Raw genomic sequence first — 17,248 nt, 5'->3', positions numbered from 1 at the left:
GAGCCCATGCTCCGCAACAAGAGAAGCCACCGCAATGAGAAGCTCTCGCACCACAATGAAGAGTAGCCCCAACTTGATGCAACTAGAGAAAGCCCGCACAGAGCAACGAAGACCCAACGCTGCAAATAAATACATACATACATCAATTTATTTAAAAAAACAATTAAAAGTTCATTTTCTCAGTTCCTGAGCATATTTGGATAATGGCTATAGTATTACCACAGCACAGATAAAGAACTCTTCAGCCAACAGAAATTTCTTTTGAACACCATTTTTCTAGTGTTTCCCTAATCAGTAAGGTCTTAACATTTGGTCTTGGACGTATGCATGCTATATTTAAACAAAAAGTATGCATCTAGTCTTTTAAGTTTCACTGAGATAGAATTCACATACAATTTACTCTTTTAAAGTGTACAAGTCAGTGGCTTTTACTATATTCACAGAGTTATGAATCCATCAGTACAATCAATTTTGGAACATTTTCATTACCCACACTCCTGGGCTGTCACCCTGCAAATTCCACACGCCCTCTAACCCTAAGCAATCACCAATCTACTTTCTGTCTCTTTAGATTGGCCTCTCCTGGAATCACAGAATATGTCCTTTGCGCCTGGCTTCTTTCAATTAGCATGTTTTCAAGGTTCATCTATGCTGTAGCATGTATCAGTAATTCATTTCAAAACTGCTGAATAATATTCCATCGTATGGATATACCACCTTTTCTTTACCCATTCATCTACTGATGACATTAGAGTTGTTTCCTCTTTTTGGCTATTATGAAAAATGCTGTTATGTACATTTGTTTACAATTTTTTTGTGGATATGTTTTCTTTTTTCTTGGGTGTACCCTTAGGAGTAGAATTGCTAAGATCATGTGATAACTCTGTGTCTGATTGAGGACCTGCTGGACTTTTTCCAAAGTGGTAGATGGGTTCCAACTGCTCCACATCCTTGTCAACAGTTGTTATTATGTCTTTTTATAATAACCCTGCTAGTAGGTGTGAAGTGTTATCTCACTGTGGGTTTTGATTTTAATTTCCCTGGTAGTTAATGGGGCTGAGCATCTTTTCATGTGCTTGTTGGCCATATGTATATCATCTTTGGAGAAATGTCTATTAAGTCCTTTGCTCATTTCAAAAATTAGGTTTTTTTTTATCATTAAGTTGTAATAGTTATTTATATATTCTAGATACAAATCCCTTACCAGACATGATTTGTAAATATTTTCTCCCACTCTGAGTGTTGTCTTTTCACTTTCTTAATGGTGTACTTTAGAGCACAAAAGTTTCTAACTTTGATGAAGTCCAATTTAACTATTTTTCCTTTAGTCACTTGTGCTTTTGGTGTTGTATCTAAGAAAGCTTAGCCAACCCAAGGCCATGAAAATTTATTCATGTTTTCTTCTAAAAGTTTCATAGTTTTAACCCTTACATTTGGGTCTATGATCCATTTTGTGTTAATTTTTACATGTAGTATGAGAAAAGGGCCCAAATTCATTCTTTTGCATGTAAATACCCAGTTGTCTCCAGACCATTTGTTAAAAAGACTATTCTTTCTCCATTTAATTGTCTTGGTACCTCTGTTGAAAATCAATTGACCATAAACGTAAGGTACTCTCAATTCCATTCCATTGATCTCTATGTCCATTCTTAAGACAGCACTACACTCTCTTGATTATTGTAGCCTTGATATTGCAGGTTTTGAAATCAGGAAGTGTGAGTCTCCCAACTTTGTTCTGTTTTGGCTATTCTGGGTCACTTATTCCATATAAATTTTAGGATCAGTTTGTCAATTTCTGCAAAAAATCCACCTGGGATTCTGAGAGGAATCATGTTGAACTTGGGGAGTATTGCCATCTTAACAATATTGTCTTCAATGCATGGACATGGTTTAAGTTTTATACTTTTTGGTTAAATTTATTCCTAAGTATTTTACTTTTTGTTGATGTGTAAGTGGAATTGCTTTCCTTTTTTTTTTTTCCAATAAATTTATTTTTAGCTGTGCTGGGTCTTCGTTGCCACGCATGGGCTTTCTCTAGCTGTGGTGAGCAGGGGCTACTCTTTGTTGCGGTGTATAGGCTTCTCATTGCAGTGGCTCCTCTTGTTGCTGAGCACAGGCTCTAGGCGTGTGGGCTTCAATAGTTGTGGCACAAGGGCTTAGTTGCTCCACAGCATATAGGATCTTCCCGGGCCAGGGCTCAAACCCATTTCCTCTGCATTGGCAGGTGGATTCTTAACCACTGCGCCACCAGGGAAGCGCTGGAACTGTTTTCTTAATTTCACTTTTGGATTGCTCATTGCTACTGTATAGGAATACAATTAATTTCTGCATATTGGTCTTGTTATCCTGCAACCCTGATAAACTCATTAGTTCTAATAGTTTTTTTAGTGGATTCTATATACGTGTCATCTACAAAGAGAGAGTTTTACTTCATGCCTTTCATTTCATTTCCTTGCCATTATTTCCCTGACAAACTGTCTAGTACAATGTTGAATACAAGTGGCTACAGCAGAAATCCTTGTCTTGTTCCTGATCTCAGGGAGAAAGCTCTTAGTCTTTCATCATTAAGTATGCTCTTAACTGTGGGTTTTTGACAAATGCCCTTTTGGACAAATGCCCTTTATGAGGCTAAAGTTCTATTTCTAGATGGTTGAGCATTTTTATCATAAAGGTTGTCAAACTTTGTTAAATGCTTTTCCTGTGTTTTTTGAGATAATCACATGGTTTTTATTTGTGTATTCTACTGATGTGATGGGCTCACCTAGTCCATTCCTATTTTGAGTTATGTACATTACAAAGAACTGATGTTGAATTTTTTTCAAATACCTTTTTTTACATCTCTTGAGGTACTAATATGGCAAAAAAAAAAAAAGTATATATTTCCCAACAATCTCCTTTGCATTCCTGGCAGAAAAATGACTTTTTCATGGTGTGGCATGCTTTAATGTGCTACTGGACTCTCTTTACTAGCATTAATTAGGATTTTGGGTCCAATATAGATAGTGGGATTAGTCTCTGAGTTTCATTTTTTTAATATTATCTGGATTATATGCAGTTGATCCTCATTATTCATGGATTTCCTATTTGCAAATTTGCCTACTAGCTAAAATTTATTTGTAACAACAAAAATGACAAAAATCAATACCTGCTGTATTTTGCAGTCATTTATAGACATGTGAGTTGCCTGATGTGCACAGTTCCCAGCTGTGGTCTGCCTCTTGCTCCAGCTCTCACACAGAGATGATCAGAGGATAAAGACAGTAAGGGGCAGCAGTGCAGCACAGCGCTAGGAGCCCTAGCTCTGGGGCCAGTCGCAGATGGTTTGCATCCCAGCTCTGGCACCAGTTAGTGGATGGCCTCAGGCAACTCGCTTAACATTTCTGAAACTCACTTTCTCTTTTGTGAAAAAAAAAGAAAATAGAATCTACCAGGAGGAGTTCTTAGGATTTAAGATTGTAACCTATGTGTGATATAAGTGTGTCTATACATATGTACATATTTCCCCAGGAGTCACGGTTCACTATTCACTAATTCACTATTCTCAGTGACTTTATATAACATAACTGGTGGGAATAAGAACTGACTGTAGTTATAGTCTGATTCTCAGTTTTGGTGTGTAATACCTGATTTATAGCAATAATTTGGAAGTTTTCTTCCTCTTTAGTGTTCTAGGATGGCTCAAATAGCATTGGAATATTTTGGTTCTTTAAAAGTTTGGTAGAATTCCTCCATAAAATCAACAGGGTCTGGTATTTTGGGGTTGGGGGATAGGTAGGTATAATAGTTCTCAAGTGTTCTCTATCACATCTACAGAAATAATTGTGTTTACTGGGACCGTTTTGGTAATTAATGTTCTTCTAGGGACTTCCCTGGTGTTCCAGTGGGTAAGACTCTGCACTCCCAATGCAGGGGGCCCGGGTTTGATCTCTGGTCAGGGAACTAGATCCCGCATGCATGCCACAACTAAGAGTTCCCATGCTGCAACTAAGAAGTCCACATGCCACAACTAAAGATCCTGCATGCTGCAACAAAGATCCCGTGCGTGCCACCACTAAGACCCAGCACAACCAAAACATAAGAATAAATAAATATTTAAAAAATATATTCTTATAGGAAATCACCCATTTCATCTATTCATCTAATTTGCATAAAATCAAACAAAATAGTCTCATGTGGCTCTTTTTTATTTCATGGTCTCTATGGTTATTTCTCTGTTACCATATTTCATGACCTCTGTAATTATTTCTTCTTTTTTTTGGCCGTGCTGCATGGCATGTGGGATCTTAGTTTCCCTGCCAGGGATCGAACCTGTGCCCCCTGCAGTGGAAGCACGGAGTCTTAACCAATGGACCTCCAAGGAAGTTCCATCTCCATAATTATTTCTGTGTTATTTCTTATTTTGGATATTTTCATTTCCTACCCCATCCTTATCTTTCTTTCGTTTCTTTAGTTTTCACCCCCCCAAATGACCACTGATTTATGAACTGTTTTCCTACTTTCTAGGTGATCAATTTCTTTTACCTTTATCGCTCCTTCTGTTGTGAGATTTCATAAGAGGAATAATTCATTTATTGCACAATATATTAATTATTTCATAATATAGTATTTACAGCTACAAATTTTCTTCTGAGTACTCTCTTAGGTATATTCCATAATCCTGAAATATGGTTTTCATCATTTTCTAGATTTCATTTATAATTTCTATAAATTCAGTTTTAATTACCTGTGGCCCAAAAGTTACTTTTTAAATATTTTAAAATTTCTAGATAGTAAGCAATTTTTCTTTTTAATTAGTTATCTGCAATTTTTATTTAAGTGAATGAATAAATTAACAAAAGAGGATACTGTGACCTTTATGCCCAAAGTCAGGAACAGGCCAAGACTATGCGCTATCACACTGTGATTAGAGAATATTGTCCATATAATTTCTGTATTTTTGGATCTGAGATTTTTCGTTATGGCTTAATTTATCAATGTTTTAGTGAATGTTCTGTGGATACTGGAAATGAATGTATCTTTAGATATTTACAGATTAGATCTATCATATTCAATATTTTCACTAGGTCTTCTATATCCTTACTTATTTTTGTCCACTTGCTTTTATATGAACTGGGAAAGAATTAAAACTCCTCAATACTAATGTATTTCTATACTCTTCTTACATTTCCTGTGGTTTCTGCTTTGTAAATATTGCGATTATCTGATGCATGGATAGTCACAGTTTGTATCTTTATCACTGAAATATTGCCCTTCTTTGCCTCATTTAATACTTTCTGTCTGATACTTTCTTTCCCCTTTCTGCATTTATTAAGTCCTTATCCACACCTGTGGCCTAATCTGTCTAAGGAGGATTCTTACTGTTCTGGGAGGATCTTATGCATATATGATGTGATTTGGATTTTGCTTTGTGATCCAGAGTTTTTATTAGGTGAGTAAAACCCACTGATACTTATTTAATCAAAAATAATTAGACATACTTGTGTTAATACATATTGTATCATGCTTTTTACTGCTCTTTAGAACAAATCCTTCACTACATGATCTGTGTCAGCTTGTTTCAATATGTGTGTATGTGTGTGTACATTTCTTTAATTTGGAAGGTTGATGTTTTTGTTCTAGGGGTTACCTTTCTTTATAACTTCAGAGAATAACTTAATTCTTTGTTTCTATGGCTAGTATCTACTGACTTCCTATAACAAGTTATGACAATCTTATGAAATTTATACTTCTCCCCTGCCCAATTTTACTTGATATTATTTTTCTTGGAATTTTCTTTATATATACTGTGTGTCTGTTTCTTGACATCACTTTTAGTTGTAACTTTTTGACTTTTAGCTATAAAAGATACATCAGGATACTTCCACCATCTTTTTTTTGTTTTTTTTGCAGTACGCAGGCCTCTCACTGTTGTGGCCTCTCCCGTTGCGGAGCACAGGCTCCGGACGCGCAGGCTCAGCGGCCATGGCTCATGGGCCTAGCCGCTCTGCGGCATGTGGGATCCTCCCAGACCGGGGCATGAACCCGTGTCCCCTGCATCGGCAGGTGGACTCTCAACCACTGCGCCACCAGGGAAGCCCTTTCCACCACTTTTTTACCTTTTCTTTTCCTTCCTCTTCTAACTTGTGTTATGTAATTATTACACTGCTATTGTGTTACTATTACATAATAACATTATGTTATTATACTATTCATATCATATATATTTTGTTCTGTAACTATTTAGTCTTAGTTCCACAGTTAAATAAATTTGACAATCTTTCTAACATTGTTTTGCCTTTTATCTCTTGACTGGATAAAGTTTTTCCTCTGCCAATTTCTCCAGGTGTTCTTAAAAATACGTATTTCTCAGAGTCAAAAACATTTGAATGGTGCTTTATATATGATGGAATAACTGGGTTAAAATACATAAATCACTTTCTTTTACGTGAGTCCTTTGTAGACATCATTCAAGGTCTTTGGGTAACTATATGTTACTTGGAAAACTTGGAAGCCAGATTGATCTTTGTTTCCTCATATAGGTAACCTGATCTTTTGTCTGGATGTCCAAAGGTTTCTTACTATTTAGGTACAGGAATTTCGTAGCTATATCCTGCTAATGATTTTTCTAGGCCAAATGTTCCTGGGACCCATCGTGTCCATTCAGTTTGTAGATTCAAGTTTTCCTTTATTTTTGGAAAGTTTTCTTGAATTACAGATTTAAACATTTTTTTCCCCGTTTCATGGTTTTGCTTCCTTTGGGACACAAATAATGCAATCTTTCTGTTGTCTTCCTTAGCTGTCACTTCTCATATTTTAACTTTACTAATTCTATTTCATTTTGTTTACTTTCATCAGTCCTGTCCAACTTTTCTCTTCTGTGCTTTTTGCAGATTCTGGTCTCCTGTGTGTTGCTTCTTACATAGTCATGATTTCTATTATGGTTATATCTTTAAATATTCTATTTCTTGACTAAGTTCTGCCAGCTCATGTTTCATTTCCTTTTATCTTCCTACAAATCTCTTTGAAGATGGTATATACATTCTTACATTCCTGCTTTGAATTCACCTTCTACAGTGGCAAATGCTTTATTGTTTGTTTTTTAATGTGACATGTTTGGCCACAATCTTCACGTCTCTGCTGTAAAAGTTTTCTGGTTCTTCATGTATCGTTTGTTCTTGTTTTTCTCTTCCCTTTTTCTTGCAGTATTATTGTACAGATCCTGTGCTAGTTCCTTTCTGATTACTAGTCATTTCTAAATGTGGCAAGTTCTTACCAAATCAGCTACATGTAGGGGAGAGGGCTGGGACATAACTCAGGCCAGCAAGAATTTTTCTGCTGATACAGAGTGGATTACAAGAGTGAGCTCTTTAGTCTTTTCCTCATTTTAGTCTTCAGAGATCGGCAGCTTCAGGGCTGTTGAAAATGCAAGTTTTCTCTCTTTATCCTGGTCTGCTTAAACTCTACTTTTACAAAAATGGTTTGTCTCTGTGATTACTCCTTTCAGCCTGTCTACCTTGTTTCTCTTTCACACCAAAGTGTATACAGGAAAGCTTCTGTCATTACTCCTCACATCTAGTCCCATGGTCTCACACAGGGGACCACTGGTTTATCCCTCAGAATATGCCAGTGACTTTGGAGGACTAAACTTCAGCAGCTTTACTTAAAATCTGCAGCTTTAGGAGTTCTCTCTCAGCATCTTTCTACACTCCTTGGAGTTTCACTGGATTTGGCAGCCCTTCCTCATATATTGTGGTTCCAGATTACAGACCTCTCTTAGTTTCATCAAAGAAGGAATCTGACTGTTTTTCATTTTCTTTCATTGCTCTGAGGTAATTCTAAACAAAAGAAGGAACTGACATCTTTATCCTACCGCTTTAAAATAAGAAGTTAAGTAAGCAATTTTAGGGGTCTAACCACACAGTTAGAAACAATCTACCCCAAGTTGGGAGCATGGAAATAGTGAAATGACCAAGAGTATAAAAATGTCAAAAATATTAAAGTATATAGCTATTCATTTATATAATAACTGTGTTTGTGAAAATAGATAATTGTATATGGAAAAAGCATACGATGATTGTAAAAACTATCTATATTGGGGTCATAAATAAGTAAAATATATACATGTACAGGATGAAGAATGGAAGGGAAAAATGAAAACTGTTTTTTGTTAAGGGTAATGAATACTAAGTAATGTTTTTCATTAAAAAAAGTTTTTGTTGTTGTCACAGTATAGTCTGTGCAATAAAAAACACAATGTTCCAAAAAGAAAAACAATCAAGACCATACAGAGATTTACTCCAGCACCTACGAAACACAAATCATTAAAAATGCAATGACTGGCTCCCCACTTGCCAGTACTAACTATGTCCTATCCCTGGAGGCAAGCTCCAAAGTTGCATCCTTTTGCTCCAATTCCAACCCAGGTTCTTTACAGCAGCCAGGTGTCTCCCTGCCTCCCCTGCCTACACCACTCCCTCCCCACTAGAGATTAACTCTACTCCAACAGACCACTGTCTACTCAGCACTGACGATGTGCCAGGCACTGTAAGGGAAGCACAGCAAGTAAGAGTATGGGCTTTAAACCCTTTAGTTTGTTTTGTTTGTAATAAAGAGCAGCAAAAAAAAAAGCAGGTTGCATTTAAAGGACAAGTTAGAGTTAAAATGTTTGGGCTTTGGAAACAACCAGATTAAATAAAATAAATGTAAAATGCACCTATAACAGTGCCAAGGACATAGCAGACATTCAATCAAGGATATTTAAAAAAATCTCTTATACTTTAAATTTCGCAGCAAGGGCAATATAACACAATGGTTAAGACAACAGGAAACTAACTTTTTAATTTAAAAAATATGCTAGGAAAGGATACTACATACACATTTTCTGTGACCATTTAAACCAACATCTTCTTCTTTTCGGCTCCAAGTTTCTCTGTCCCAGGGTTCCCACATATGAAATACTAACACTGCTATGAACATTTAAAAAAATTACTTTGAATGCATAAACTGAATGTATGATTAGTCTATTTTATTAGCAATATTTTTACTCTCTGAATAATTACAACTAATTCAAAGTATTCAAAAGATCAAAGTATTTACATAAAAAACTAGCCTGGCAATTTTGATAAGTTATAACTCAAATAAAAAAGGGAAATAGATTTACACTTCTCAAATATTCCCATCATCCCCCAAGATGAAAATGATGTAAAGGAGTAAATTTAGGAAGGCATATAAACTCTGAAAATGAGCTTTCCCTTTGGCTAAGTAATACCGTTGATCAGTAATGGCTGATTTCACTGGTTTATTCACAGAAAATGTATAAGCACTTTAAAATTAAAGTTCAATTTAAATAAAATTTAAAATTTAGTTCCTCTGATGCACTAGCCACATTTCCAGTGTTCAATCACTACATCTGGCTGGCAGCTACTGTACTGGACAGTGTAGATTTAGATCATTTCCTTCAGTACAGAGAGTTCTGTTGGAGACCACTGGGTCTAGATAATTCTAAGATGAAAAATAAGCCAGCCTATCATCTGGTTTGAGAAATGATTACAACATCTGAGGATTCCTCTTGTGACACAGGGGTGAAAAAAACCAGAGAGCTTGAATAGAGAGGGAAAAACGCACCAAGACTCTGAGCTCAGCTTTAAGTGTAAGGGGTGCAGGTGGTGTGGGGAGGCCTGTGAGAGGGTGCGCCTGTCTCACAGCTTCTCCCAGCCTGTGTCTGAGGCAGAGACAGAATCTGGCCTCCGGTCTCTTTCTTCTCACGCTACATACTCCTCAAACAATCCTGCCCACACAGCTATAAGCTGGTAACATGAAAAGGTCCGTTTCCAACACACATGGAACTCCTGCCTTCAGATCCGTAAATCCAGCTCCCCTTACTCCATATCTTTACTTGGATTGTTTTGAAAGTGACTCACAATGTATCCAAACCTGAACTCATCATTTCTTGCCTCGCTGCCTCCTGCATAAAAAAGAATGTGGTTGGCCTTTGTCTCCAGTTCCAGAGAGGTAGCCAATAAACTCTTGAATTTCCCTGTGACAAGAGTATCTTTGTTATTCATGGTAGGCTCCTTGGCCCACATCTGACAGCTTGTGCTAACAGGTGACTCAGGGCGGGCCCCTAGATGGTTTTTGCTAAGGAGATGACTCAGGATGGGAGCTGGACAAGCCAGAAAGACCAACCGTATGCTTAGAGGGTTGGCGCTCTGAGCCAACAGGTATCAGTCCAACCTCTGGCAAGTGGAGAGCAGCTGGAGATTGAGTTCAACCTTGTGGCCCATGATTTAATTAATCATGCATACATAACGAAACACCAGTAAAAACTCTCAACACCAGAGCTCAGGTAAGCTTCCCTGGCTGGCAATACTCTACACGTTGTCGCACACTGATGTGCCAGGAGGGTAATGCATCCTGACTCTATAGGAAGAGGACAATGGAAACTTGGGAGTCTGGGACTCTCCCAGACTTTTCCCACTGTGCCTCTCCCTTTGGCCGTTCTGATTTGTATCCTATTTCTATAATAAAATTGTAATTATAAGTACAGAGCTTTCCTGAGTTCTGTGTCATTTTAGTGAATGGATAGCCAGTTGGTCAGAAGTGAGAGTAGCCTGGGGTCCCCCAAAGTTGTGACTGGCTTCTGAAGTAAGGGTCAGTTTTGGGGAGGACTGTGCCCTCAACCTATAAAGTGTGGCTTAACTCCGGGCAGTTGGTTGGAAGTCACTGTACCCTTCAGATCTGCTCCTCCCACAGGGTTCAAGATCATAGCGAATGAAGATCTACCCATCTATCCTTCTACTAACGGGAGAAAAGAAGGTCATCACTGATAATTCTTCCCCCTCAACTGCACTCCACACAAACGATGAATCAGTACATCCTTCCAACTCCTGCCCAGTCTACAAAGCCATACATGACCTGGCCTTTTCTTCAGGTTTCTTGATGATGGGCTATATCTATTTAAGGGTGCTAGTAGGGCCACATATAAGCTTTAAATTAAAGAGCTAAACTTACAGTTTAAAATTATGTGATCTCTTTCACCATGTCTCCTTGCTATAGAGTTACTAGCATTTAATTTTGATTTTATGCCCACAAAGGGGAAATTCCAGGCTTTATTCAGAATACTTGTATTAATAAATAAGTTTTAAATTTCTCAATTCCAGGGAATCTGTTTATAGGTACTCAATTTTAAAGAGACAGGTGAGTAAAATGTTTCTTGACCAGAAAAACTACCAACTGTCACTGAAGGGTAAGAATTATTATTTTTTGGTACCATGATTATTTGTATAAAGATATATCCATGCTGTACCTATAAAGTAATATGACAGGTTTTAAAAATAAACATACTAGAAATTACTCATAAAAATAAAATTTGTCATTCAAAGCAGTCTCCTTTGGAGACTCATTCCAATAACGGAACCAAAGCTCAAAATATTTTGGAAAATTCTCTTTGGGAACTGTCTTCACATTCTGCATAGATACTTTTGAATATTCTCATAGATGATAAATCTTTGCCCTGTGAAACTCAATTTTACCTTTGTAAGCAACTAATCATTAAAAGCCATGGTGGGAAATAAGGTCAAAGATCATGACATTTCTGATGAAAAGAAAGGTATATTTGGATGAAAACCACTGGCAATGTGTAAGTTTTAAGTGATATACTTGCTCTGAACCAAAGCCAAATTAAAGGATGTCGGAGGGGAGAGAGAGAGAGAGAGGGAGGGAGGGAGGGGAAAGACAACAAGGGAACTGGTATTTAAAGAGTCATACACTCTCTTGAAAATCTGATGACAGTTATGGCTTCCTCTCAATCTTCTGCATATATTATTAGAACGGTACACCACATCAAGCTCATCTATGGAGCCAGATTTAAATTCCCTGGTTTAGAACAGTAGCTTTCGCTTTCTTTTTCTTTCATTTTTTTTTTTTTTTTTACTGTACCCAACAGAAAAAAAAAATTTATACTGTGACCCAGTTTGTACATACATACATATAATTAAAAGTTTCACAAATTATTATCAACCTTACCATGTGACAGTATTCTCTTATATTTGATTTCATTATAAAAAATGCTACTTAAGACCTACTACACCAATTTCACAATCTACAGCTTGAAAAATACTGGTTTAGAGTAACTGATGCATAATATGAATAAACTAACGAAAATGGAAAACTCACTTGATTATAAAAATTCTGATGTTATTTTAAACTAACAAAGAAAAAGTCATTTTACTCTATAGCCAAACTTTTCAAGAGACTGGATTCTTTATGGCAAAACGGAACTGTCTTGGTCATTCATCTAAATGGCTAACTACTGGAGACACTGATGGGTAAATCATACAATGTTCATACCTTAATATTAGAAAACCACAAATCATTCTCATGTAAGGTGGCCAGGTAGACAGATGTAAGAAGTCCAGTGCAAAGGGCAACAGTTCCACCAACTGTAAATGAAAGAATCGTCCATAATCTTCTATTGGTACAACCTTTTAGAAAAATGAACAGATGAAAAACCAAGTCAGTGAAGGATTTAGCAGTTAATAGTTCTATTTCAGACTGTCAAACGTGCCAAGTTCCAGCTGCCTGTTAGTGGTGAAGCTTTCCGTGTCTCCAGCAGACAGTTAGGGGTTCCGTTTTGTGATTCCACAGACCTTTTTATACTTTTCATACTTTTATTATAGTTTTTTCCCCCACTGTATCTAACTGTTCATTTGTCCATTTTGCCAACTAGAATGTAAGCATCTTGAGGACCAGCATATTATCTTATTCATCTTAACACCTAGGACCTGTGCTTGACCTAGTTTAACTACTAAGTTTCTTAAATAGAGGAATAAATGGGTTACAGATCTAAAATATAAACAGTCTTTTAGATGATCTACTTACAATTTGTGGTTTATTCATTAAAAGCTACTCCCAAACTTGATTACTTAAAATTTTAAACCCCATCACACAAGTTAAAGGAATATAAACGAAGAAACATATTTATAGTACATATAAGAAAGGTTAAATATCCTTAATATAGGATAAATACTTTCAGGATAATAAAAAAAATGAATATTTCAGTAGGAAACTGATTAAGGACATGAATAGGCAATGCACAGAAGAAAAAATGGCCAATAAACTTAACAGAAAAAAAAAGTTAGTATTAATGAAATGCAAACCAAAACAAAGAGCTATAACTTTTACAATAGTGGCCAATTTGATAACTTAAAAATGCTTAGTACTCTGTTTTGGTAAGGATACAACAATATCGCCTTTTTTTTTTTTTTTAAAATAGACATTTTTTAAACACTGCTGGTGTTAGAATAAATGGATACCTCTCTAGAATGTGACATGGCAACAGGAAGTAAAAGCCACCAAAATGAGCACCTTATTTGACCAATAATTGCAAATCTAGGCATACACCCCAAAGAAATAAAGTTTTAAACAAACATTTGGCCACTGTGGTTCAGGTTGTATAGGTAAAAGGTTAAAAATCATCTAAATATTCAATAAGAAATTAAATAAATTATGCTACAGTCACACAGTGACTACACACTGACAAAATTTTAAAAATACACTGACTGACACATGTTCATAACACAACAAGAGAAAGATAGCAAGTTATACAACAGTGAGTAGGATCTCAATTTTGAGAAAAAACACATCTGAATGCTTGTAGGTGTACATGTACAGAGAACAACATTTAGACAGCAAGATAAAGTGTCATAGGTGGTAATCTCAGGATGAGTGGGTTTGTGGGAGTATTTTTTCCTTCATTTTTGCTTCTCTTTAGTTTTCTTTTTTTTTTTCTGACATGAATAAATACTACTTTGGTAAAATGAACAGTCCTCAAAGTTATGTTTTAATTTAAAAGGACAAACTTGAACCTGTATTTGTTTTTATATAAGATTTTCAGAAAATACTCTGTATTGTCCCAAATTGCTAATAGTTGAGTTGGGTGGCATGACTGCTCAATATAGATTACTTTTATTTTATAAAACTGTCACCCCCCCCCACCAAAAAAATAAATAAAAAAAAAAATAAAACTGTTACCCCAAATTACTTTACTAGCTCTAGCTGCAGCTGATGTAAACTCTGTCAGATATCCAAAATGGCTGACAGACATGGAATTTTTCATGCTTACTTTAAAAAATCCTGACCATGCTTAGCCTAAGAAAGCAACTCGGGTAGCAGGAATTTGGTAATTAATGCCATTTGATGTATGGCTTAGCAAGAGTCTTCAACATTATTTAAACAATTTACCAAATTCTGACCACTTTTCCCACCAAAAAAAAAAGCAAATTAGAAAATTTCAGGAATTTAACTGAAAATAAAGAATAAAAGAAAGTATGATTCATCTTTCAATACTTTAATGAAATGAGAAACTCACCCAAGGTAAGGCTGTCTAGTTGTGAACAGCATACACAAACCAGAAAAATTAGAAGTAGACTAAAATCTGAACAGTGGGAAAAAGTATTACTCTCAAAGTCAAAGGATCAGATTGGCATAACTATACTGAACAGGCAGCTAAGAAGCAAAGGGCTCTTATCAGAGGTCTTTTATCTAATCATAACTGTAAAACAAATATTATCACACTGCAATCAAATCATCTGTAAAACTAAAATATCAGGGTAATAGAATAAGTTTCTTCACCTATTAGGTCTCACCAAATTTTTATCCTATTGGAGATTGATTATTTCAATATGCAGACAAAAAAGCAATCCCAAATGCTGCTTTAATTTAAATCACCTACTAGATGGCAATTTATTTTCCAACTTCACATTTTCTTCTTGTGCCACGTAATCCTCTGAAACTTCTGTGGTTTGTATTCCTTTTCTTTGCCTGATGGATATCATGGTGTCAAAGACTCACATGCATTGTTCTTCCAACCACTCCTACAAACAACACAGAATTAAGCCACCATCCATATGTCCGTACCCTCTCAGCCAAATACAGCCTGTGCTCATCTGTGTTTTGGAGACTTTACCTGAGCCATTTTCCCTTGCTTAGCACGCCCTCCCATTTTCCCATCCAAACCTTAACCGGCTTTCAAAGCTACTCTCAAGACACAACACAAATATTTCTTTAACACAACCACATTTATGAAGCGCCTGTCCTGTGGCAGGCACTGCCAAGAGTTAGGAGCACAGGTGAGCATCACAGACAAGCCCCTGCCCTTCTTCCAGGAAGCCTTCTTTCTTGGGATGCACCAACCCCTACTGATCTCTCCCCTTCCCGAGTCATAGCAGTTACCATGCATTTTGTCACATAATTAGGTAGTTTTATATTATTTTCTATAGTACCAACCATGGAAAAGGTATTAAGTAGTAAATTTGTTGATTGTTGAAGAACTGAAACACTGTTTTGTCTCCGGTATCTGGATTTTGATACTGGTGCTCCTTCAAATAATTCACACTGGAAGCTTTAGGAATATGCCTCAGTGGTGATGGCAGCGGGGGTGTGCCAATCAGGGCAGCTGCTACACCAGGCAGCAACAGTGGGAGTGACGGCAGGGAGCAGGGGCCTGGTTTGGAAGCAGTAAGTGGGAGGCAGGGGAGTGGTGGCAGTGAGTAAGCTGGCTACAGTCCCCCGGAACATCTGGCGTCACTCCTCCGACGAATGAACAGCGTTTAACCATTTATTAACTATGACCGGTTGCCGGACACGACTGTCGGGGCAGTTTATTAATTCCTAAAGGTAAACAAGTTGCTCTACTGAAAAGAACACACCAATCAACGTTATACCATTCATTCATTCATACAAAAAAAAAAAAAATCTGAGAGGAAAAAGGTGCAAGCACCGAAAATGGAGACTCTGGAGCAACGAGGGAGAAAAGGAGTGTGGGCAAAGTCGTACCTCTAGAGATGAGCTTACCCCCAAATTACCACATCCTAGAATCATGACCTTTCTAAGGGCCCCAAGCGGAGTTGTAAAAATCCCACAACTGATACAACGTAACACATTAGGACAGAAGGGCAACAAATGTTTAAGTGCCAACTACGTGTGATAACTGCATGAACCCAAGAAACAAAAGTTTCCCCATCAAATTACAAGGAAAGCCATCTTAAATGTTTGAAAAGGGAAATGAGAGCGGGTGGGTTTTTTCTCCATTGCTTAGAAGAACCAGCACGTACTGGGCATCCCGGGGCGCTGCAGGGCACATTATTCAGCTCACCTCCGCACCCCAATCTACACCACAGGAGTCCCCGCCAGACGCTGAGGGGCCGGATAAGTTCAGTAACTCGCTCCGGCTCACCTAGGAAGTGGCGTGGCCGCCGAGGCCGGAGACCACCCAGCCCCTCCCTCCGCCCGCGTGGCCAAAGCAAGAAGTCGCCCGAGAAGGCGCCCCGCCCTCGGCAAACTTGCTCTCTCCCAAGCTGCCGCCCCCAGCCCCGCACGTCGGGAGGACAAGGGGGCGCCCAGTCCCACACCGGGTCTCCGAAGACGCCGCGAGGGCCGGATTCGCGCCCCCACCCTGAGCGACGCAGCGGGGCGGCCCGCGGGCTTTCGGTCTTCGCGGCAGATTCAGCCGAACGCCGCCACTCAAGGGCGGAGCGCCACCCGCCCGCCGGACAGTCCGGGGCCGCCGACGGAGCCTCGCGCCCGTGCGTCCCCTCTCGCTGCCCGCGGCCCGACACGCAGCCACAGACCTGCGGCCTCAGCCGTCCTCGCGCGCGGCTCCGGACCGGGAACGGGGGCAGCCGGCCGGCCGGGGTCGCAGAGGGCCGCGGGGGCGGGGCCGCACTACGGCCAGCAACGCGCCGCGGGGAAAGCTAAAACCCAGCAGCCGCGGAGCTTTGTGCTGCACCTTCGAAATGGGGGGCTGGGGGAGTCACCGCCCCGGGGAGGGGGCGCGCCGGGGAGGCTGGGCCACTGAGGCCGCGCCTATAGGTCCCGGGAGCCGTCCGTCAGCACGGGCCACCTCCCCCTCTCGGGGCGCCCCGCCCCGTCTCGTGCGGCGCCGGCCGGAAGGAAGCGGCGCACTTCCGGCCGCCGGGCTGTAGTGTCTGCTGAGTTCTGCTCCGTTCCGCTGTGTCCCTCGAAGAGCACTGGACCCCGTCACCGACCGAGGAGCCCGAGGCCACCTTCGCCTATGCAGACTCCCGCCACCCCCAGGCCAGAGCGAGCGGCGCTGCTCGGGGGAAGAGGGCCGGGATGCGAGTAAGGGTGGCCTCAAGTCGAACCGCGTGGTGGTGGCACCATTTCGGACCCCGGGTGGGGAGGGTGAGACGGGCCGGGGACCGCGAAAAACTCTTTCTTGCGCCGGTGCCCTCCTGTCTCCTGTGCTGGT

General features: G+C 39.3%; 1 protein-coding gene across 2 annotated transcripts in view; it reads right to left on the bottom strand.

Annotated features, from left to right (window-relative positions):
* DPY19L3 (dpy-19 like C-mannosyltransferase 3) overlaps window positions 1-16,771 on the bottom strand; it is a 72,957-nt gene extending 56,186 nt beyond the window's left edge. The window contains exons 1-3 of one of the 2 annotated variants that reach the window (XM_024734073.1): window positions 16,608-16,771; window positions 14,711-14,852; window positions 12,328-12,461 (exon numbers count right to left, since the gene is read on the bottom strand). In XM_024734073.1, the coding sequence (XP_024589841.1) occupies window positions 12,328-12,461; window positions 14,711-14,813 (237 nt within the window). In that variant the 5' untranslated portion in view covers window positions 14,814-14,852; window positions 16,608-16,771. Of the gene's footprint in view, window positions 1-12,327; window positions 12,462-14,706; window positions 14,853-16,607 lie in introns of those variants that run through there. The other variant, XM_024734074.1, reaches the window with a different exon arrangement.
* Between the last annotated feature and the right edge of the window lie 477 nt (window positions 16,772-17,248).

The sequence above is a fragment of the Neophocaena asiaeorientalis genome, unplaced genomic scaffold, assembly GCF_003031525.2.
Source record: "Neophocaena asiaeorientalis asiaeorientalis breed wild unplaced genomic scaffold, Neophocaena_asiaeorientalis_V1.1 scaffold280, whole genome shotgun sequence".
NCBI classification, from domain to species: domain Eukaryota; kingdom Metazoa; phylum Chordata; class Mammalia; order Artiodactyla; family Phocoenidae; genus Neophocaena; species Neophocaena asiaeorientalis.
This window is presented reverse-complemented; position numbering and strand designations above follow the sequence as displayed.